The sequence below is a fragment of the Folsomia candida genome, unplaced genomic scaffold, assembly GCF_002217175.1.
Source record: "Folsomia candida strain VU population unplaced genomic scaffold, ASM221717v1 Fcan01_Sc021, whole genome shotgun sequence".
Taxonomy (NCBI): Eukaryota; Metazoa; Arthropoda; class Collembola; order Entomobryomorpha; family Isotomidae; genus Folsomia; species Folsomia candida.
Window position 1 is genome coordinate 160,564 of NW_019091213.1, and position 22,788 is coordinate 183,351.

Consider the following 22,788-nt stretch of genomic DNA (forward strand, 5'->3'; position numbering starts at 1 on the left):
CACACTTTCCGCCTGCTCGGGGAACTGCTTGTGTATAAATAGCAGAGAGAGCGAGTACGGAGGATATTATCCAAGGGCACGTGTCCTCGTCACCCTTCCCAAAAAGTCATTGTCCACGAGATGAGGAAAAGAAGTGGCGAGAGAGAGAAAGCGTGTGTGTGGCGACCGGGTGATAAAAATGGTTTATGGAGCCCACCAGCTGTCGATAATGGCCACACAGACAAAGGTCACCCGGGGGAAAAGTGGGTCACTTTCCGCACATTTCCACCTATCTCCTCCGCCCCACACCTGCCACCTTTTATGATACTTTCATGCACATCTCGTCCCCTCCGAGAAGAGAGGAGAGTGAACATTTGAGCGTCTTTGATGATGGAAATTTTGTTGCGAAATGGTTTAAAAATGTGCAAAGTTTGCAGGATGTGGAATGCTCGCGTGGTACGAAATATGTGGAGGACGCTGCTGACAGTAAATTAAAATTCCTGTGGAGAAATCTGCATACTTTTTTGAGACGAGCTGGTTCACGATTTATAAACTTGCTGCTGCTGCTGCTGCTGCTAATTCTGTGCAGACTGCTTTCTCCAGGCTCCTTTCCGCATGCAAAATGCTCCACAAGTTGGTGGCGGATGGGAGCTGAGCCTTCTACGTACGTACAAATGTGCTTACGTACGCGAGGAAGGAGGAGACCGTTGACACGGGTCTGACTTTTGGTCGCTCGTCGTGTTGTTGTAGTCGGCCTCGACTCTTGCCAACATATTTCGGTTGACTGGGCTAATTTTCTGTCACATGTCCAAAACCTTTCTCTCAAGAAGAAGGAGGAAGACAGGACAGGAGGAGAGGTTCACACAACAACAAAAAATCCGCATTCCAGTCCCGCTACGTACTCGCATCAAGGAGGCTGGAGGTAGTCCAAGGATGTGCATGCCATCTCCTCGCCTGCCCACCTTGTCTCCATGTTACGTTCCCAATCTCCCAACTCTAGTCAACTAAACTACGAGGACTACGAGGCGATGCCTTTTGGGCTAATCTGATGCCAGCCTAAAAAGTTCACTCTGTCCGTTCAACGTGCGAATCGGAATATGCTAATGAGACTTGGTACAGCAGCGGCCAGGCTGGGAAGGAGAAAGTCATGGAGGAGTCCGTCCAAGGAGGCATGATCTCCTCATTTCTGGGCATCGCGTGGAATGGTGAGCACAAAAGGAGTCAGTCTTTTGGAAAAGAGGGGAAACTGTAAAATTTGTATTTGAGAGTGTAATTGGTTCCATGTTGTTTTGATGCAAATTCTGAGGAATGTTTTCCGGTGGTGCGACTCTTTTTTGTAGGTTCAAGTGGGCATCGGGGTGGCGAGAGGAGGGCGTAGTCTGACGGGTGCGGAGGATTTTTGCGAATAACATGGTCCAAGAACACGCTACTCTGAGGAGACTGAGCGAGTGGTGGTGGTGGGGGCCGTTCGGGCGGATGGATGGATGGGGAAAGCAGGGAAAAGGGTGGCCCATCTCAACGCGGAGCTCAGTTTGGGTCTGGAGATCGAGGGAGATGAGTGAGTCGTTAAACCCGCTCCAATTAAGTTTGCAACATTAACCCAGCCATCCACCTTATCTCCCTCAGGACAAGTGAAAGTTGAGACTTTTAATGAGACTCGTCTAAAAATTATTCACGCGCTCCTCTCCAAAACTTTCTCCAATTCTCATAATCCGTTCTCCTCCTTCTCCACCCTCATCACCATCACCACCGTCGTTGCCCCCCCCCCTCCATCCACCTCTTCCATCAATATATGCATTGTATGGCCTCGTTCCCCCACAATCGGAACTCGTGATTGCTTCCAAGTCGAGCAACAACAACAAGAACTCTGTTTTGCCTCTCGCTGGATGTGAATAAGTGAGTTGATCAAGTTGGAAAGTAAGTCGGAAAGTGAGTGAGTGGAGACTCAGGTAGAGTTGAGTGGAAAGCAGGCCACCCGGGACCGTCTAAACTCAACCAAAGTCAACGGAAGAAAGTTAAGCATACATGCAGTTGGCGGTTGTGTGTTGTGGTGTTGGTGACCAAGTGAAAGTGGATCTGTGCGAGAATGCAGGAGCCAGCAGTGAAATAGTCCACGCCAGGTTGTACACTTATCGGCCCTCGCATCACTCCGCCTTGTACTCTCACCACACCTGTTGATCCCCTTCTCTCCCTGCCACCACCACCTTCGGAATCATCAGAATGGGCAGGCAGCGTGTCCTTCCAGTGGCCACGTCCTCCTCCCACTGGGCCATCGTCATCCTCTTGACCAGTGTCCTCTGGGGTGGTCGAGGGGGCCACTTGGTCGCTGCTGCGGAGAAAGTTAAGATTGGTAAGGTCATGTGAATTTTTTGGCCCGATCAGGGCTTATGCAATCGTCGTGTCTGTCTTTCTGTCTGTCTGTCCGATGGAGCCAAAACGGCTGAAGTCATTGGGTACAAATTTATGCACACGTGTACGTTAGACAAAGGAGTTAAGTTTAAAGATGAACAAAGTCGGTCAAGTGGTTGACTGATTGGAATCATAAAATTTTTGAAAGCAGAAATTTAATACATGCTTACGGCTTGTAGTGGCTCGGAAGTTTCTGAGGTGAAATTGGAGAAATTTAGGGGCCACCCAAACCGATATTCAGAAATTGTCTTGAAAAGTTGAAATTTTGTTAAACAAGAAGTGCACTTGGTCCTGGTAGGGGAATGATTTATGGAATATGTAGTAGTAGTCCGGTGAATTCGGGCAAAAATTTAGAAGCGGACTCGGGCTAATGCTAAGGGAAGGCTGCACTGTAGGTTGTTTTATGCTAGCATTCCTTTATGTATGTTGTTGTGGGTGTATCTCATGACTTTGTGAATGCAGGAGCGATTTTTGAGGCTGGGAGCACGGCGGAACAGACGGCCTTCAAGTACGGGTTGGCCTCTCGCAACCGAGGAGTGGCGGCGGAGGAACGTCGGCTGGAACTTCAAGCGCTGGTGAACGTCGTCAACACGGGGGACACGTTCAAACTCTCGAGGCTCAGTGAGTACACATTTTATTCTCTCTTTCTCTCCACCCAATGAGGTCGCAATTTGTTGCTGGATGCAGCCGAGGCTTGCTCGAGTGTCCCCTGGGACCAGGCGGAGCTATCGGAATTAGTGCATGTGTACAGCATGGCTGGATGGATGGAGAGTGATCATCCTCTCCAAGAACCTCGCTCCCCAAGAGAACCACGGCGACTCTCTACTTCAAAAGCGAGGAAACTGATCCAAAACAAAGTGGAAATGGGAGTCGCTGCGTCCTTGGGAGCAGGAAAAGTGCAGCCAGGTGGAAAGCCTAGAGTTGACAAGCATCGTCGTCTCGCAAGGTACGGAGGTTGGCGTAATTGGAATTAGCAGAGAGCAGGAAGATGATCCCTCATGAATGTGCCTCACGTGTCGTCTCTCCGAAAAATACATGGCAGGAGAAGGAACCATAGGACATGAAATGGGTTCTTCTGTGTGTGCGTGTACTGCCGCTGCTGCTGCTATTGCTGGGTGATTGTGATTGTGGACACATTTCCGTCCTCGACTGCTTGTTCGCTGGGGGCTGTCTATTTTTATTTACTCGTCGTCCTCCCATTACTCATGCCATCCACTTCCTCCACTCCCCTCAGAGCTCCTCGTCCTCTGGTGCATCTCCTTCCCACTGGAAAGTGGAGTAGTCGGGCTGGGTGGATGGGTGGGAGTGGTGCACTTTCTCCTGCTCTGGGAAAGTGAGATGCAGAGAAAAGAAACAATTTTGGGTCTCTCTTTCTGCATATTCCACTTTCGTATGGGGCACGACGCGCCGGAAATAAAACTTTTGTTTCAAATTTTATGTGCGATACATTTATCATCGGCTTTTTCAGAGTGGCGTTCCCAGCTTGGGGTGCATCCACTCGAGCCGTGCCCCTCGCCCGACTCTCCTTCGCGGCGGATGGGGAGGGAGGAGGCGAGGCTGAGGAATCTGTGGAGCGGGCGAGCGGGGCGGAAATGTGCAGACTTATGAGAGACAATTTGGCCGTGTCTGTTATTCATAGTTCATCCTTCGGCGGCCCCAGTTCTCGAGGGAGTCATAAAAACACTTGATTTCCTTCTCCACATTCACAGGCTCCCTTTGCATCTCAAACAGTTGACGTCAACCTTCTTTCTCTTTCTTCTCCCTCTTCTTCTTCCTTCCCCGACAACCAAATTATCTGATTTGCAAACAAAATAACTTTCTCCCTCTGCATGGGATTAGCAGGCCTCGTCCCTGCTCCTGCCTGGCACGAGTAGGGATGGTGCCCACACTGCAAACCATAGGACGGTTGGCTAGGAGCACTGATATTATTTGTTTGGCGCATGAAACACATATCGGCCGGGTTGGAATGATTTTGTTGTGTGGATTGGGCCGAGGAATTCTTTGCATAGTCGTCAGCGAGTGATGAACCATGGAGATACTCCTCTCATGAACTCCTCGGTAGAATTTCAAAGGAGCAATCAACCGCTGCTCCTCCATTCAGCCAAACCCAGAGCGAGTGAGTTGGAGAGAGAAATGAGTGTCGGGTATCCAATTGAACTTCAAAGGAAGAAAGAGAGCATCAAAACCAAACCACGACACAGCACGGCCTTCCTCAGCATGGAGAAAGTAGTGCTTGGCTGACATGCAGAGAAGCCCATGGTTTGGTTAGCATTGCTCACGCACCGTCTTCCTCTCACCCACGATGCCACCAGAGCAGATACGGACGGACGTATGTAATACCACGTAATAATAATGGAACATCGTTGTCGATATTCAAATCCAGCCTTCTCAGCAGCGCGTCCCTGACCACAACTTTCTCCGCTGCTCGTGCTGCTAACTCGCTCCTCGCCCTCCCTCCCTTGGAAGATGGCCCGAAGAGATGAGGAAGAGTGGGACCACGGCGTAAAACTTTCACCCAGGCAGCACCACCCATGCATATATAACATCTAGCAGCCATCTTCACTTGACCAAGTTGTGTGGCATGAGGGAAGCGTGGTTGGGTTGGTTGAGAGTCGATCCATGTCGTCCTCTCGTCTGGTGGCAAGGCAGGCTGGACTTGGTGCCAATAATATTTGTAAGAAGAAGAAGGAGCACCAGAAGTAATAACATTTTACATTTCCATCAACGTCCCCTCCAGCCAGCCAGCCAAAGAAAAGTGGAAAATGAAATCAACTCTGCTGCTGCTGCTGCTGCCCGCTATCCATCCACACTCTCCTCTTGACTGACCATCATCTCATCGCCTCGTCCGTACTTGGATGGACGTGCTTATATAAATGCATATATACGCGTAATGCACTTTCTCCATGTGTCAAATTTGGAGCTGTTCAAAGAGGAGCGGATTTGGGGCAGCAGTCCTGATTAGATTGGGCGAGTGGACAGTGTCGTATTCCAGCGGGAGGCTGCTGCTGGACGGCAGAGGCGGAAGAGATGATGGGCGAGCGAGGTTGATTCTTTATTAAATATTCCTCGGGGCGGTGGTCGGACTGCGAAAAGGAGAGCTCTGCTGCGAGTAAATAAGTTGATTTATCAGAAGAAGAGACACCCCGTGGGGGATCTCCAGGAGAAAGTGGTCACCACAATGCCCAGCCACTACGACGAGGCGAGGACGAAGCCAGGGAGAAGGGAATGGACATTGACAGGGTCTCCCCGCTCTCAAAGGGAGACTTCCGCTCTTTTCTTCTCCTCCTCAAAAGAAATATCGCAATTATTCCTCGCTGAGAGAGAGAGAGAGAGAGAGAGCACAAAGGGAATTAGCCAGTCGTCCCCGCACTCACTCACTCACTCCACACATCGACAAAAAACGGACAAGTCAAAACATATAAATACGTACAGCTCGCTTTCTTTCTTCAAGCATTTTCTTCTGACGGCGGAAAGTTCGTCCACGTCGATCCTTCTGCGTGATGGAGAGGGCCGAGTTACGTTTGGCTTGTTGAGCAGAGGTCATTCCAGTCGTGTTTGCCTCCACTTCCGGCCTTTTCTCACTTTCTCCTCCGCACTTTCTCCATGGGAAATTGGCTGACTTTCCTCCTTGCCTTCTTTTTCCTCTTTGTTGGCTCAAAATTCTGTGAAAAATGATGCACTTCCTTTCTTCGTGCGCCGAGTTGAGTGAGAGTCAGATTACGGCATGACGTCCTACGTCCCACTGCTGCTGGGGCCACCATTCAAATGGAAATGTGGGGGCAGGCCGAGAGAATGAGAATCCACGCTTGGTGTTGCTGCCTTGCTTTGATTATGGTCATGAATGCGTGAGGATGATAATGAGCGGAGGAGAGGGCGGGATGATGGATGAAGGGACGAGGATCATCTCATCATCCACGCAAGTGATGAGCCTCACTCCCCAATGCAATAATAATCACCATCGCCATCCATCCACCCGTACGTACGCTCCGTCTCATCAAGTGCTCGTCTGCACCTCCACGTTTTCTAAGCAAGTCTTTCTATTTCCAGTTTGTCACCACTTTTCGCGCGGAGTGTACGCCATCGTGGGAGTCATGAGTCCGGAAGCTTTTGACACGTTCCACGCCTATGCAAACCAGTTCCAGATGCCCTTCCTCACGCCCTGGTTCCCTGAAAAGGTGAGAGTTTATTCCCGTGATTAGTTGGGTAGAGCATGATTATGGGAGAGCACTACGTCACATTAGAGTCCAAATTAACCCCTTAATTATGTAGTCGGGAAGGGAGTTGGGTTGGATGAGTGTGTTGACCAGCATAAATCTGGAAAAGATGAAACCACAACACAACCTCGGCAGCCGCGAGCAGAAGGAGGGAACAGAAATGGAGAAGAGAAAGTTGGAGAAAGTTGAGCAGCTAATGATTAGTAATTGGGCTCCATATTTACCACTTTGTTCCCCGCACTCATCATAACTCTTCATCATGACTCGCACAACTTGCTTACTTGGGATTGTTGCCTTTCATAACCACCACCACCACCACTAGCATCTAGTAGTAATAGTAGTAGCATATAGTAGAGAAGGAGCCCAAGCCGAGCGAGCGAGAGAGAGAGAAAAGGTTGAACTTTTTCCTGCAGAACGTGGAGCTGGAGGAGTGAAAGCAGATCGAGCCATCATTTTGCACCCTCGCATAACTTTATTCCAAAGGTTTTTGAAGGCTTTAAACTTTTTATGGGCATTGGGAGCGAGCCATGTTTGTTGTTATCGCTGTAACACATCTCATCGCCTTGAACCATAAATACTTCCCACAGCTCTCTCTCTCTCTCCACTTTTATCCCTTTTAACGTCTAATCTATGATTTTGCGGTCCTGCTGCTGCTTTCTCCTCCACGGAAGGAGAGGCAGGAGAGGGAGTCGTCGCGGTGGCAATCATTCATGGGCCGCATAATAAACAAGAAATAAAGGAGCGGGCTAAAACGGTCATAAATTCCTCCTTTACTGCCCACATTTATGTATGCAAAGTTGTCTCAGATAAAGACTCTCTCTGGCCGGGGAACGCTGCCACTCTCACTTTATGCGTCTTGCAGATGGTCTCCTCCGCCATGGAGTTCGCCACCAGCATGCGACCAGACTTGGGCAGGGCGCTGATTGACACCATCCGCTATTATGGATGGAGAAGCATCATCTACCTCTACTGCAACATGGAGGGTGAGTATAATACGCGTATAATTGTCACAAATATATCCGCGTGATTTTATGAAGAAATTTATGAGCTCCGGAAATATTCGAAAATACATTATAAAATGGGTTCGATATCGGGTAAAGAAATTATCTGGGATCAAGTGAAGCAAAAAATTATAAAAATTAAATACAAATTGGGTTCTTGAGTAAGGCCTGAACGTGACAGTTTTAGTTGTTTTCGCATCTTTGAGTGGGCGTGGTGGACGTAAATTAGGTCACCAACCACGCATTACCCAAAGGGAATCAAGATCCGAGTCTGACACTGCCTCAGTCGCAACGATATATACAATATCCTAAATTGGAAATATTCTCACGAAGCCCCACTCGTAATTGCTCCCCCTCAACCAACTGCTGAGGATATAGGCAAATCTAGGCTGCGGATGAGTGAGTGAGCACGTGGTGTAGTTTTCTCATAAAATCTGATGACTCGACTCACTGCTTGCTACATTCGAGTGGGAGAAAGCAGAGGTTCCGTTGGCCTTTCCCCATAACAACACGGCCAGGCCTACCACCACGGTCGACTCGTGTGGGAGCCATGGAGTCTGGCTGGTGAGAGAGCAGAGCCAGAGTTTCTGTGACTCGAGCCCTACAAGAGTAATTAATTTATGAGAGTAATTTATGAAGATATGAAAACAACTTTCTCCTCGCTGCTCATTAATTTACTCTTCCGAACCAACACCACTAGGCCGGAATTATTATCACCAGCCCCACCACCTTCCCCAACCACCACCACCTCCACTACAGCCCTCCACTCCCTTTCATAATAATGGCAGTCTACCTGGGGAGCAGACAATAATAAGGCTGCGACTTCATTATGATCTTATTTCGCAACACCACCAGCAGCACCAGCAGCCCAGTCTCACTCCTGGTTCGCATAAAGTTACGGAAATGAACAAAGTTGGCGAAATGAGGAAAATCCGAGTGCATGAATGCTGACTGGTGGTTGATACAACTATATATCGGATGGGCTGGAGGTGGGAATGTGGGAGCAGGAAAGGAGCCAGCCTCCTTTCCTTGGCAAATAATAAGAGTCGGAGAGACAGAAAAGATAATCCAGCGACGGGATTAAAGCTCACACAACTCTGCGACTACATTCTACGACCACCAACAAACAAACACAAGATTGCTGCCTCTCTCTCTCTCTCCTCCTGTCAGACCACCACCACGTCCATGAGGGAGACGAGGAGAGACGCTGAAGAAGAGAGAGAGAGAGATTAATGGGCTTTGTAATTGATTTATGGCCACTCCACTGCGCCAACCTGCCCAAGAAAGAAAGAAAGAAAGCAAGCACCATCCATGAGCATCAACAAACAAACAAAGGAGCCTCCACACAAAAACAGCAACATCAACAACAACAATGCCAACAACAAAGTCAAATCCGGATCAGATTGCACTTTAATTATAATTACTGCATTATTAGGACTGCTTGGTGTCCGCTTTCTCCACATTTTCCAACCTGTGAACCTGCATAAGCACCCGCCTTTCGTCTCAACTCTTGCTACGGGTCCAACCGGACCTCGGTCCACAGCATTTAGTCGTCACAACAATGACTTTGTCTTTGTCAGCCAGCCTGTTTTGGTGAAAGTTGACGTTTGACGTAGGAACCACTTGGAGAAAGTCAAGTCTTCTCATCAATCACGGACACCCCACAACCCTGACGACAGCCGACATGACAACTCCATTTTAACCTCGACTCTGGGGTGGATGGCTTGAATTGACAAGGGAGACCGGATATGAGAGGCACCTATCGCGCCTTCTCCCTCTCTCCACGTATGCATAAATGTATGAGCTAGCTCCGAGTTACCGTGGGAGGCTACTACGTCCATAAAGGCAGTCAGTCCGTACACGTCTGATTACGTCGTCACTGCTGAAATATGTCTGCCTGGCACGGCGTGATCATAATGGCGCGATGTTACAAAGTTTGTTAATTGGAGTGGAGATGTGGCCCCTGGGCTTATCAAGCACAAGCTTCATCTGCTGCTGCCCCATTCCATCTCCGCTTCTTGGGGCTTATCTGGACTCCACTCCCACTAATTACCAGTGTGTCCTCGCGTCTCCCTTCATTATGTGAGACTCCCTCCTTCCCTGGGGCACAAAATCAAAAGTGGTCAACTTTCACCCTCCTCCACACAAAGTTTGAAACTTTGGAGATTTTGAGTAGAGTTAGAAACATGCAGTTTCGCCCTCCCCATTTCCCCCACCATTCTCTCGGTGGCCAATAATAATGCGTCCATTGTTCAACCATCCACCGTGGGAATCTCTCCACGTGTTCCCAGCTATGACATGTTCTCATAACATGCACCAGATTGAAATGCTTGTTGCTCCAGTATTTCTTTAAAGTCAACTCTGTTTTCTTATTTCCGTCTGAAATTCCGCCGGCGGGTTGGATTGGCTGTGGACAATATTCCAAAATTGACATGAGATGAAGTTGGAGGCCGTTTCTGGGAAGGAGTTGATCTGCTGCTGGCCAGGTTGGTTGAGTGAGAGTTTGATTATGAGCAGCCTCTCCTCGTACTTCTGGCTCCTTGAGTGGGGAAGAATGGGAAGCAATGCTGGTGGTGTGGTTGGCAGCGTGGGTTGCTTACCCGTGTGAAATACGGTAATGTGCATCCGCTTTCTCCAGAGCCATTACCTCCGTTGTGTCGTGGTGCATCCACAGCCAGGGCCACCCCTTCTCCTTCCAAGTGCTTCAGAAAGCCAGTGTCGCCCATGTCGTAAAATGTGTGTGGTGGCTGACAGGCAGAAAATGTGGGCTTTTATAATGTGTGCCAACCAACTCGGTTTCCTCATCACCATTCTGGTCCGGAATAAAATTGCAATATCCGCTCCCCTCTTCCTCCCTCCTCCTCCGTCTCTCACATCATCCAGCTCCAGCCGGCTATAGGATGTGGACGAGGATGATAATGCGTGGTGGTTGGCCTGCGTTGGGTGCCGGCGGATTTGCATGGAAAAATACAAGAAAATATCTGGGAAGATGATGAAGACCATAATAGTGGAGAAAGTGGAATTGGATGGGGCAGAGCAGCCGAGGGAAGCAGGAACAGGAGCTGAGCAGTCAAATTGAAAATAATGAAACAGCTCCAGCAGAAAACTCGTCGGGTTTCCAATCACAATTCAAAATTTAAATTTTCTTTTCCATCTGGAGGAACAAGTAGGGAGCGAGAGAGCGAGATTGTTGTTATTGCAGCAATGCATGTGGATATGCATGCATACATTTGGTATATTCTTGTTCCGTGCATGTGGATATGTAATGCCACCATGTCGAGAGCGTGTGCTGGATGTCGTTCGTCAGAAAATACGACGATGACTTTTCGGCAACTACGACGACGACGTGTAGACTTAGCGCCTTTCCACCTTCAACTCCTCTCGTTGGATTTTTGTGGCATGAACTGATTGGGTGAGAAATTGTCCGGGGGCTGCCTCGATTGGCGTGAAAAGATGGAGATAAGACAGGGAAAGTCGACGTTTGTGCGTGATCAAGACAAAAAACAAGCGTATCCAATCAGTCAAACATTGTATTGAACCACAAGGTTACCACCACGGACGGGCGAGAGGAAACTGTCTCCCAGTTTGCATGTGGCGAGCTATTTGAATATGTTTCGTGATGTTTTATTTTCAGGACTCCACCGCCTCCAAAGTCTGTTTCAGGAGGTGGCCGTCCTCTCGTCGTCGGGGAACGAGACACTGCGAATGGACGTCGTGCGACAAGTGTCCTCGGCCGAGGAAGTGCTCAGCATCTTGCAGGCGATCGAAATTGCCAACAGGTAAAAAGTGCTTTGCATGTGCGTATGTACATATGCAATGGGTGAAAGTAGGAACACGTGCCAGCTCATTTCAGCCATGGAGACTGTCCCCCGCAGTTTGGACAGCATATTCCCATTTGCACATGGAGTGACGGAATGCAAGTGAAAGTGAAAGCAGGCGTACATGCTTTCCCATTGTCATCGCGTGAACGAGCACAGTTTGAGGTCCACATGTGCGTAAACTAAGGCAAGGAATGTTTGTCTAGGTTTGGTCACAAGTACGTCGTGCTGGACTGTCCTGCTCCTTTGGTGCGTGATGTCATCTTGGCCCACGTGATTGGACAGCAGCTGAGTCGCCGCACCCACCACTACCTCCTCCCCGGATTGGTATGACCAACAATACGCTCTTCGAATTTGTAGATTTTGACCCCAGGCGCCCATTTATGGTTTCGCCTCCTTATCGGGAACCATTGATGCGGAACCTGCCACCGATTATGCGGGTTTGTGGCAGGTTCATGGGATGAGCCGAGGTAAAAGTCGTGGTGGTGATGCCCGCTCTTATCTCACAATAAGTAACCAAAGCCGTTCATGTAAATGGGTTCAAGATAAGAGAACTGGCACTTCACCACCACCGCCGCCATCCTTCCCTCTTCCCATTGAAATGGATGGTGCCCTCCTCGACGGCTGTACACGTATTTAGAAGTGCAGACTCCACGAACTCTGCTGTTGCGACTCTTACTCGTATGTTCCTGTGTTCAGGCGATGGAGGAGCCCTGGGAGTCTGCCATTGTGGAGTACGGGACCCTCAACGTAACTGGATTTCGTATCGTGGACCCTGCCCGTAGGCTTGTCAAGGACTTTCTCGCCAAGTGGAGGACCCTCGACGCAGTCAACTTTCCCTCTGCCGGCACTCCCTTCATCTCGGTGAGTTGCAGCGTATGAACGATGATACACGGATAGTTACGGGTCCGATAAAGAACAGTTAAGGTTTGAGTGGTACATATGTATGTGAAGAATTTAAGTATAACTTAACCTACGTAGACGTAATAAATGCATTGAGATAACATGTGTCGCCCAGAAATCATAAAGGTTCGGGTTGTGTTCTCTTAACCGGTCACCGGGAGGAACAACCGTATTTACATTGCATGCTAAAGTTGTGATGTCAACCACATATGCATAGTATTAGTATATACTAGTCGTTGGTGAGGGCTCTTGATCTCACAGACTTATCAATTTACCAGAGACCGTGCATACTTACTGGCTCATGGAACATATAGTCGCCAAAATTCCTCCTCCCACCTTAACCCCAAAGATCTTTTCAAGTATTGGATGGAAGTACTATAAATAGTGTCCAGCAGCGGAAAATTGCATACGATTATGTTCAAAAATCCCAACATACATATGTGGGTACAGATGAAGACTGGCTAATTAATTGGGATCGGAAGTAGTAATTCCGACTTGTAGCATTGAATCAAAGGAGCGCATGGAGTAGAGACACGCTTAATAGTCATCTTGAAATACGGCTACTTTCTCCATAAAATAAAACGCAACATAAGTTGGATCCGGCGAAGACCAGGATCCCACTGCTCAAGATGGGCAACTGCTGCCAAGAAGGGGACCACGACGACGACGACGACGTTCTCGGAAGGAAGAGGTTGAAATATTGATAATTGGATTTACAAGCAGCCCACCCCACCCATGAGAAGGCTGGCTCCTGCTGCCCGGAGAGATCAGGAGTGAGGAGAGGAAAATCCAGAGAAGCCATGTGCAGGCAAGCGACCAAGATAATTGTTTATGGTGGTGGAGCCGTAAAAGAGAACAAGTTTTTGATGATGGATGTGGACATTTTGCTTTATGTCCAATTACAATTACTCCAATTTCCCCATCCTCCGCCTCCCCAGTCATCGGACGGATCCACAACAACTGGCCCCCATTCTATGCAACTCTACAGCTATGTACGTACGTCTACGGAGGGAGAGAAAGTGGAGCCACTTATATGAGCTTCAAAGGAGGAACAGGAAATAATAAAGAGGACATTAAAAGTTTTACCGTCCTTTTATCAGCTCTGCCCCCACAATCGTTCCCACCACCCAACCAAGAGCCGTGCACCTGGAAAAAGCTAGGTTTTCCTCCGTGCTGGCAAATTACTTCTTTTACATGTTTGACGAGAAGAGTCACTCATTTTACGCGTCCTCAGCCTCAAAGGAGTGGCTGTGACATTGAAGTCTACCCTCAAATAGACACAAATAATTATAAATATTGTGCCAACCGGAATACTTTACCGGATTTAAAACTTTTCTGTAGGTTTTATCTGTTGGTCATTCACGATTGATCAAAATGTATAATGAGTAAAGCGGCCTTCAATGTGAGTGTAACGCATAGCCTCCTAAATTCCAAAGGTGGACAAAGGGCAGCAGCCAGAGAATACTAATAACGGAGAAAACGAGTGAAAATGATGTAACAGGAGCAAATCAGCGGGCCAATCTCTTAGTCAACTCAGAATATGGAGAGGAGAGAGTGGGCAAATACTTGGCTTCCTCCTCTGGGCGAGTGGTGGGTGTGGCAGCAGGAGCAGCACTAGAAATTTCCTACCCACGTAGCTCCTTGGGAAGAGGAATCAATTAGGGTGACATTGATTGGAAGGGAGGGTCGACGGAGAGCGAAGAACAGCACGAGACGAAATTGGATTTCTTTAATTTCCATCCGAGAAGCATCTGCACAGAGCTCGTCTTCACAACAGGTTGCTTATTCCGTCCAGCTTGTTAACGCGGAGTGAGTGGCGGCCCCATTTGCATCCTCTCCATGCGTGCATAGGAGGCGGGATGAGTGCACATCTTGAGACGCAATCAGTTCATCGGGCGGAGAAAGCTGGAGAAAGAGATTACGAGAGAACAAGTCTTCGCACCAGTCAATCACCTCGCAGCCCAAGTGCACAATTAGAATGGGGACGAGAGTGTGGGCCGAGGTGCGTGATCATACACTCACTCCGTCCACACGGAGAAAGAGAGAGAGAGTCAACCTCATGTTGTGGAATTAATGAGCCACCAGGAAAGACAATGCATGCACGAGAGAGAGAGAAGGAAACCAGCCACGTGTATGTAGGTTCATGCATGGTTGGCTGAATGGATGAGAAAGTTGTGCACTTATTCTGCCTCATAAATGGAGAAAGTTTAGCCACTCTTGATCCCAGGACGGGAAAAGGAGGAATGGAATCACGGCAAGTGCAGCAGCCACACTCGGCCAAACCAGACTACATCCCAGCCCCATGTCACACAATCATTGTTATTACTACGTACTCGGAAAGGAGGAGGAAACAGCCCATGAACACATGATGACGACCGTCCGCCGGCAGCCGACAACTAACTTTCACTCTCTCTCTTTGTCAATACATAAGGTGCACTCGTGAGTAGGACATGCACATTTGCATCTCCTTACTCACGGGAGATGCCCGAGAGAGCGAGGCTTAAATAAAGGGAAGACAATCGAATGATGGTCTCATCAACCACTGGACCGGAAGCTGGCTGCTGTTGGATGGACGGATTATTATGGAAGCTATTTCCTCTTCTCCTCCATAGGTTATCATACGGAGATTGGTTTCCACCGAGTGAGTGATCCGGCATGGTTGGCACTTGATAAGCCTTCTTCCTCAACAAATGACACCTGTTTAGTCACCAGATTGCGAGAAACCACACCCATTTATTTGAACCCGTACAATTCAAGCGGCCAGGGAAGGTTTAATTGAACAACGGCGTTGCACCACCTGAAGTCCGTCCGAAGTTAAAAATGTCGTCACACGAAGCATCCTATTTATGAACCAATTGTGCAGAGTCAGTACTTAAACTGGGCTGGAAAACATAAGGATTTCTGCGTCCATGCGAGGAGAGGCGAGGAGAAATGAGTGAGAAATATGGAATGAAGATTGACCAGCCTGGCTGTCGCATTTAATCTGTTTTCTGGCCAGCACACACACCCTGCCAAATCCCAAACCAGTTTTACTTTCTATTACAGCCAAGCATCCCAACACAAATTTATTTCCCTCCGCTTCACCATTTTTCTTCACAACTGCCAACTCCCTTCTCTGGCTGCTCAGTCATGTAGAGACAACCACGGAGCAGGTTCCATAACTCCAAGAGGTCAAAAACACACATCTCATCCACGGGCGTTCCTTCAGTGAAATTATCATTATTCCTAAAACTATCCCCAATAAGTACTTAAATATGTGACCACAATTGAATATGTTTATAAGTTTTTGTTTGTTAATTTCTCAGGCGGAGGGGGCCTTGATGTACGACGCCATCTCCGTCCTCCACGAGGCCTTCGTCAAGTTTGGGCGGAAGAAGGCGGGCGAACCCACGACGAACTTGTCCCCTTCGGGATGGCAAAATGGGAGCAGGGAGGCGGCGGCAGTCTGCGCCACAGGTTCCGTCATCGGCGCCCCCGTCCCCTTCGAGCTGGGGGAACGGATTGGGAAGTGGATTCGCAAGGTGAGCGGGGGGATCAGGCCCACGAGGTCGCGACTGTTCTTATTTTTATTTTATTAAAACCTCCTCCTCCCGCCGTGTCTCGGGGGATTGGACATTTTAATAAAGCACTTTACGACCCGGCATTCTCTCTCCTTCATAATCATAAAAGTGAGCCGTTAATTGGTTGAGCAAGGAGAGAGAGACTTTGTTCTGCTGGGTAGTTGGGTTTTATTATTGGAGAAATGATGTGGATTTGTGTTTTGGGGATTGGATTTGCCTGCCCTGCTTCTGCTCCTCTGGATTAAGTCTCGTCGGCTGAAAAAGTTTACAAATTGGTCCACGCTCTGCTTTCCCTTCGTCTTGCTTTAGTATACACGAGCAGTTTTTAGAATACTCGTTGTTGTGCGTCGTCGGTGGGTGGGTAGTTGGTTGGTTGGTGTGCTTAAATTGGGAATGTTGCTCCTGGCTCTCGGCAGCGTCGGGTAGTTTTGTTTCCTTTTATTTTTATGTTATTTGGCAACCGGGGGCCACAACTCTCATTTCATGCCAAGCAGGATTAATACGACGGGCAAGCATGGGCAGATTGACGACGTGGACGTAGCAAACCACGCACTGCATCGCCGTCCATCCGCAGACGGCTTGTTGTGTATTATGCAGAGCCATGCAGCCACAAGCACGGATTCCACGTCTCATCAGAGAACAGGGGAGCTGACCAGTGAGGCTGAGGGAGGACGACGAGATTGTAATAAAGCGGCCGTTACCAGCCCATAAGTCATAATTTAATTTAGAGCAGAGATTAGAGCGAGAATGGGGAGAGGAAAACAGAGGAGATGAGATTTACTTGGCTGGCCGGACTTTGTGGGGATTATTCGAGGCCAACCATAAATTTGGGGAGAAAGCAATCTCCGCAGGCGAACGTGGATGGACGAGACCCCCTCCGGCCAACCCCAACTCGTCCACCGGACCACAGACTTCCTCCTCCAGTGGGAGTGCCCATCGTCACCAGTTCCTCAATATTGCCTTGGTTGATGCATTTAAATGCACCCACGAAATCAGACCTAAGCGACGTATGCATGCATTCCACCTCTACTCACCCTAGCAGTTATGGTGGCAGGAGCCGTGGTGGACACGCTGCTAGAGTCGCTTCTTCCTCATCGCGGGAGGAGGTCAGTTCGTGACCACAATCAACAAACCATATGATAACGAGGAGATCCTATCAACACCGCCGCCACCACCGAAACAACAACTTTCTCCAATCACGACCAACCTCTGCCACCAAACCGCACTTTCGCTTTACACTTTCTCCTTAGATAATCATGCTGCTGATGGAAGTGGAGGTTCATTCGGCCTCCTTTCTCTCCATTTCTTGCTCCTCACGGACTTTGGAGTAAGCAGACGTAGCCTTGCTGTGCAGAATTAGAGTGCCAGGTATGCGAGAACGGCCTTCTTCTGGCTGAACTGGATTGCATCTCTCTCTCTGTGCAGCATTTTGATGAAGCAACTTGGACGGAAGAGCTTATCTTGCTAATACCGAGACTGTTGGCTTATCGCTTTTTTTCCACCTCATTTGACACTACCCTCTATCTCATCCTGACTATTCTGCCACCACCTCGTCCTGCCCCGCTGCAGTAGAGAAAGTGGAGCGTATGTAAGGCGTCGTGGTTGTGGTGACCAGCTGGAAGGTCATGCACTCGGCCTGTGAAGGTGACCCCAATGCAGTTTGTCAGCACACACCCAAACCCCATTACTTACTCCAAATAGTGACGAGTTAATGGGCGAGGTGACTAATTAGTGAGGAGCGAGCTGGTTGAGTGACAGCGTGTGTGTGTTAATTGCAGGTGGAGTTGGAAGGGTTGACGGGCACCATCCGATTCACGGAGGAAGGGCGTCGCCACAATTTTTCCGTCGACGTGATGGAAATGTCCGTTCACAGCACGAAAGTGAAGGTGAGCCTGTGGTTGCAGAATATTTTATGAGCGTACTATGTGGGATCCAGTGGAGAGTGGGTAGGTCCCTCCGTCACTAATTAATCCTGCTAACCACCGCTCCTCCTAAGCCTCCTGCGACACTGGTGGAACGGCCCTGTTGGTTGGGACTCGTCATAATTTAACTCTTAACGGTCTCGTTCGTGAGATATGCAGATACATGTATACGGATGCCATTGAACAGTACTGCACGAGTCATGCACACCCATTATTAATCGTTGTATGGAACAACGTTTCGTCTGGCTAACTTGCTGGCTGCATGCGAGAGGAACATCATAGGCGATGAGTACCGGGTAAAATAGTGACTCGACTGACCGCGAGTAATTGGAAACTTCCGGTGAATTCATCCCTTCGCTGGAGTGGGAGAGAAAGCAGATAAAAATAGTCACGCTTATTCCTCACATACTTTCCCTCGAAATGAGATGAGTCAATTTGGTGGCAATGGCCAGTTGTTGAACCTGCGTTACGAATGCTCTGTTTCCAGATCGCCCAGTGGAGTGACACTCATGGCTTTGTCAAAGTCCCCCCAAAGTACACGCGACCCCCAAAGTTTGCCACCTTCCAGAAGAACAAGACATACATTGTGACCTCCATAATTGTGAGTACCTCCTGCATGCATGCACATAAGAGATGAGGTAACAGTAGGTAGGCAGGATTCACCAATTGATTCATGGGTCGTGCAGGAGGAGCCCTACATGATGCTGAGCAAACCGCAGCCGGGCGAGGAGCTCAAGGGAAACGAACGCTTCGCAGGATTCTGCAAAGACCTTGCCGATAGAATAGCGCACACCTTGAAGATTAAATGTGAGTGCTGAAAATTGGTGCGCCGCATCAACTGCTTAATCCATGGCCAAGGTTTTAACATTGGTGCTTCTTGTTTCAGACGAGCTGCGGATGGTGTTGGACGGGAAGTACGGGAATGAGGACCGGAGTGGGGCCTGGGATGGGATGGTGGGCGAGCTGGTTCGACGGGTGAGTCCACTTTTTACTCGTCCCCCTCTCGGTCGAAGGCAAGTTAAGGGGTTTCTATTGGCAGGACGCGGATATTGTGATTGCTCCGCTGACCATTTCTTCCGAGCGGGAGCGTGTGATCGACTTTTCCAAGCCCTTCATGTCCCTCGGCATCTCAATCATGGTTCACAAGCCCACAAAGGTCGGGCCCTCCGTCTTCTCCTTCATGAGCCCCCTCTCTAACGAAATCTGGCTCTGCGTCTTCTTTGCCTTCGTCGGGGTATGCTCGCAATCAGTCGATTTTTGATTGTTCTTAGCTGCTTTATCCTGTCCTTGATGGCTTGGTTCTCGTCCAGGTCAGCATCGTCCTCTTCCTCGTGTCCCGCTTCAACCCCAACGAGTGGAAGATGGAGCCGGACGGCACTCTGAGCACGTCCGCCATCTCGAACGACCCCATGTGGTTCTCTTTGGCGGCCTTGTTGCAACAGGGGTCGGACACGTCGCCGCGCTCGACGGCGGGTCGGATTGTGGGCGCGGTCTGGTGGTTTTTCACCCTCATTCTCATCTCGTCGTACACGGCTAATTTTGCCGCCGTCCGCACCGTCAACCGCATGGTCACACCCATCAACTCGGCCGAGGACCTTGCCGCCCAAACCGACGTCGAGTATGGCACCCTCGATCGCGGATCCACCTGGAACTTTTTCAGAGTAACTTCATCAGAACATAGATCTGCTAATAATTTAATGCAGGGGTATTCTGACATTTGATGTTCCAATGCTTTTGCAGAGGTCACAAATGCCAGTGTACACGAAAATGTGGGACTTTATGTCGACTCGGCCTCACGTTTTTGTGCGGACGTACGACGAAGGGATTAAGCGAGTGAGAGACAAGCAGGGTAAAGATCCGTCAATAAGCAAAGCACAAGGACATCAATCAGATAAAAAATAATGGTGGGTTTGTGAACTAGGTAAGTACGCGCTGTTGGTGGAGTCGCCCAAGAACGAGTACACGAATCAAAGGGAGCCCTGCAACACGATGAAGGTGGGGAGAAATCTGGACGCGAAGGGGTTCGGCGTGGCCACCCCCTCGGCTCACCCCTCAAGTAAGCAAACCCATCATATTTACTTTAGGACCGTTTGCTGGGTGAATGAGTTGGAGCATGTTGAGTAGTCAATCTCGGAGCAGCATTGCATTGTTAATTAGTGATTGTGGTATTTGTGGTGACACGACGTTTGGATGTAATGGAACTGGTTTGCATAATGCGCAGACAGCAGATCAACCTGGCCGTGCTGAGCATGAAGGAGAGTGGGACGTTGATGCAGTTGCAGAACAAGTGGTGGGAGGACCGGTCCGAGTGTCCGATTGAGGAAAAGGAGGCGGAGGACACTGACGACGAGCTTTCCCTCCAGTCCCTCAGCGGCATCTTCTACATTTTGGGGGGAGGACTGGGCGTGGCGATCCTGCTCGCCCTCCTCGACTTCTGCTGGTCCACGACCAAGGAGGCCAGAAAGCGGAAGGTGAGACCTCTCAACACAGCTACAGTTAAACCTATGCCTACAGAATTTGATTAGTCTAGTGCCAATTGATCACAAATTTAATTTTTATGAAATGTGCAAGAGACACGATTTGCCCATTTGTCAACTTTAGAGCGCATTTTCTCCTCTTTAGATGCATAATCTCCGCCAAACTGGCAGATCGAGTCTTTTAATCGCCCACATTAATTAAACATGTGGGCGATTGGCACTAGTTTTTTAAAAATCTAAGAGGATAGGTTGTCAATTTTCTTGGTACTGAAGCTGGATAAAATATGTGAGCAGAGCAAGTAGATCATGACATCTGGCTACTTTGAACAGGACGGTTACATACATATGGCAGAGAGAGTTAGCAAATTGTGCTTGGCATGATTTCAGAAGCCCAGTTTGCCATTATATGTCCCCCTCCATGAAAATGTCCCAAGTCAAACTGGGTCAAATCAAACTTTTCGTCGCATAGAAATAAAGCCTACACCTGTGCATGCATGGGTAGGATGAGAGATCGTATGCAGATATTCTCCTGATGATGGAATGAGGAGGACAGATTGCCCATGCGACTTGGATTTAAGTGATTACTTTCAGACCTACGTCTATGCATCAATATATCACAAACTAGCAGTGGCTTCGACGCACGATGCGCCCCAGTGCACACGATACTCTGTTATTGACTCTTGTGCTTTGTTCACTATTTGTTGGGCGAGGAGGAGGCTGTTGAAATATTGGCTTCCTCGTCAGGCTGGCACCACCGCCAACACCTGTTCCCCAGCATAAATTAACCCCCTTCTCTTACTTATCCAGATAACAGATATAAGGATAGGGATGGCAGCCACTCTACATTTATCCACTTGGCTAGATACTCATGCAAATCATTCTTCTCCACTTTATTTGGTGCAGATTTCACTCCGAGAGGCAATGCAGCTCAAGACGAGATTGGCACGTGGCTCCAGCAAGACGACGGCGATGGGTGGTGGCGGCGGCGGCGTCGGCGGTCGGGAGGACGAAGATGACGCGACTCAGGAGGCAGCCACCCTCCATCACTCATCCTCCATCGTGGGCTTCGGTCCGGGTCACCCAGACTTTGAGAGTCGCTACCCCTCCCTCCACCATCCACACTGCCAGCGACACTTCCCCTCACGACAGCCTCCGCACCTCTGATCCTCCTCCCAACGTCTCATCATCATCACAACAAGTGCCTCTCCACTTTGTATTTTGTCGCAACAGGTGCAGCCGCTGCTGACGACTGGAATGCATATCGACACACACGACTGCTCGTCATCACTTTTAATCTTAACCTACTTATTACACAACAGCCGCAGCCGTGCATAGCCGCACTGCTGTACGAGGTGCTATCAAGCCATCACACATCATCACACTAACATGTTCAGTGATCCACTTACTTTAATACACTTGTGTGTACCATATTCCTCACCAGATTGATTGATGGATGAAATAAAATGACGCTCGTCTTCTTCTAACAATAAGAACCAGCTTGCTTTTTAGACGGGAGAGAGAGAGAAAGTCGTGAGAGCTCGTTCCGTTGTCTCTCTCCAAGAGCACTTTCCCCAAATTGTCATCTCCTTCTCTCTCTTTCTCCAGGAAGAAGGGGAAGCGAGAACGAGCGGAATCCCGTTTCCAAGAAGCTGAGAGCATTGAGAACCAGTCAGCGTGTCAATTACAAGGCTTTTAAACGTCTCAAAATCTGTCCATCAACCCCTCTCGCTTGTGTTCTTGTCACATTTATTGGCTTCGTTTAGCTCACCTCTCTCTCTCTCCACTGCCTCCCGTCAGACTCGCCCTTCTCTCAAAATATCTAATTGGCCAATATTCACCCACGACGGCAGCCTACTAAGCCGGCTGAAGAGCGGGGAAAGAAATTCCTGGCACCATATGTACGATCTACGGCGGCCCTTTAAGGAGAGGAACGTGCCCTGGCTGATGCGTGTTGTGGTGAGCAGGAGGATGTTTAGGAAAGAGCTTTCGACTTTCACTCCATGAAACGATGACGGGAGGGAGAGTGCGTCGATGGATGCTGACGGAATGATCAGTCATCTCATCCCACCCATCATCCAGCCCAGAACGAAGGAGAGAAAGTGGTGAAAGCAGTTTGTCAGCTACATTATGGATCTTATACTTCCGATCCCACTCCTGGTCTTATATATTACACGCTCTCCTTAAATGGGGCTGAGGGTAGTAAATAGTGGTCCTCCTGGTGTGCAGCAGCAAGTAATAACCTGAGCTACATACATGTGCATATCCATCCATGTACCCAACCAACTGACACATACGTGAGTGTGTAGCTGCTGGATGGAGCATATGAAATGGATCGTATAGTGAAAGCAGCTTGCGGGTTACGGGATGTGATTTTCCGCATCACAAAACGGCAACATTTCCTCCGGCCAGTTTACTTTAATTCCTTTTATTGCTCACATATCAATCCAGCCAGATTTGCCCTCCTCTCATTCTCGTAACCACTCTCAGGCACGCACACCCGAAGCG

The 22,788-nt window shown here is 49.0% G+C and overlaps 1 protein-coding gene across 1 annotated transcript; it reads left to right on the plus strand.

Moving 5' to 3' along the window:
• The first annotated feature begins 1,500 nt into the window (after positions 1-1,500).
• On the plus strand, positions 1,501-21,767 carry LOC110858526 (glutamate receptor 1-like). Its single transcript, XM_035858781.1, is given in 19 exon segments — positions 1,501-2,329; positions 2,851-3,009; positions 6,436-6,563; positions 7,465-7,585; positions 11,238-11,382; positions 11,628-11,748; positions 12,121-12,285; positions 15,630-15,845; positions 17,663-17,770; positions 18,294-18,407; positions 18,493-18,613; positions 18,693-18,781; positions 18,846-19,040; positions 19,117-19,467; positions 19,547-19,655; positions 19,728-19,844; positions 19,847-19,862; positions 20,028-20,277; positions 21,187-21,767. Coding segments are annotated over 19 exon segments (2,916 nt in total). The 5' UTR covers positions 1,501-2,199; the 3' UTR covers positions 21,448-21,767.
• The last annotated feature ends 1,021 nt before the right edge of the window (positions 21,768-22,788 follow it).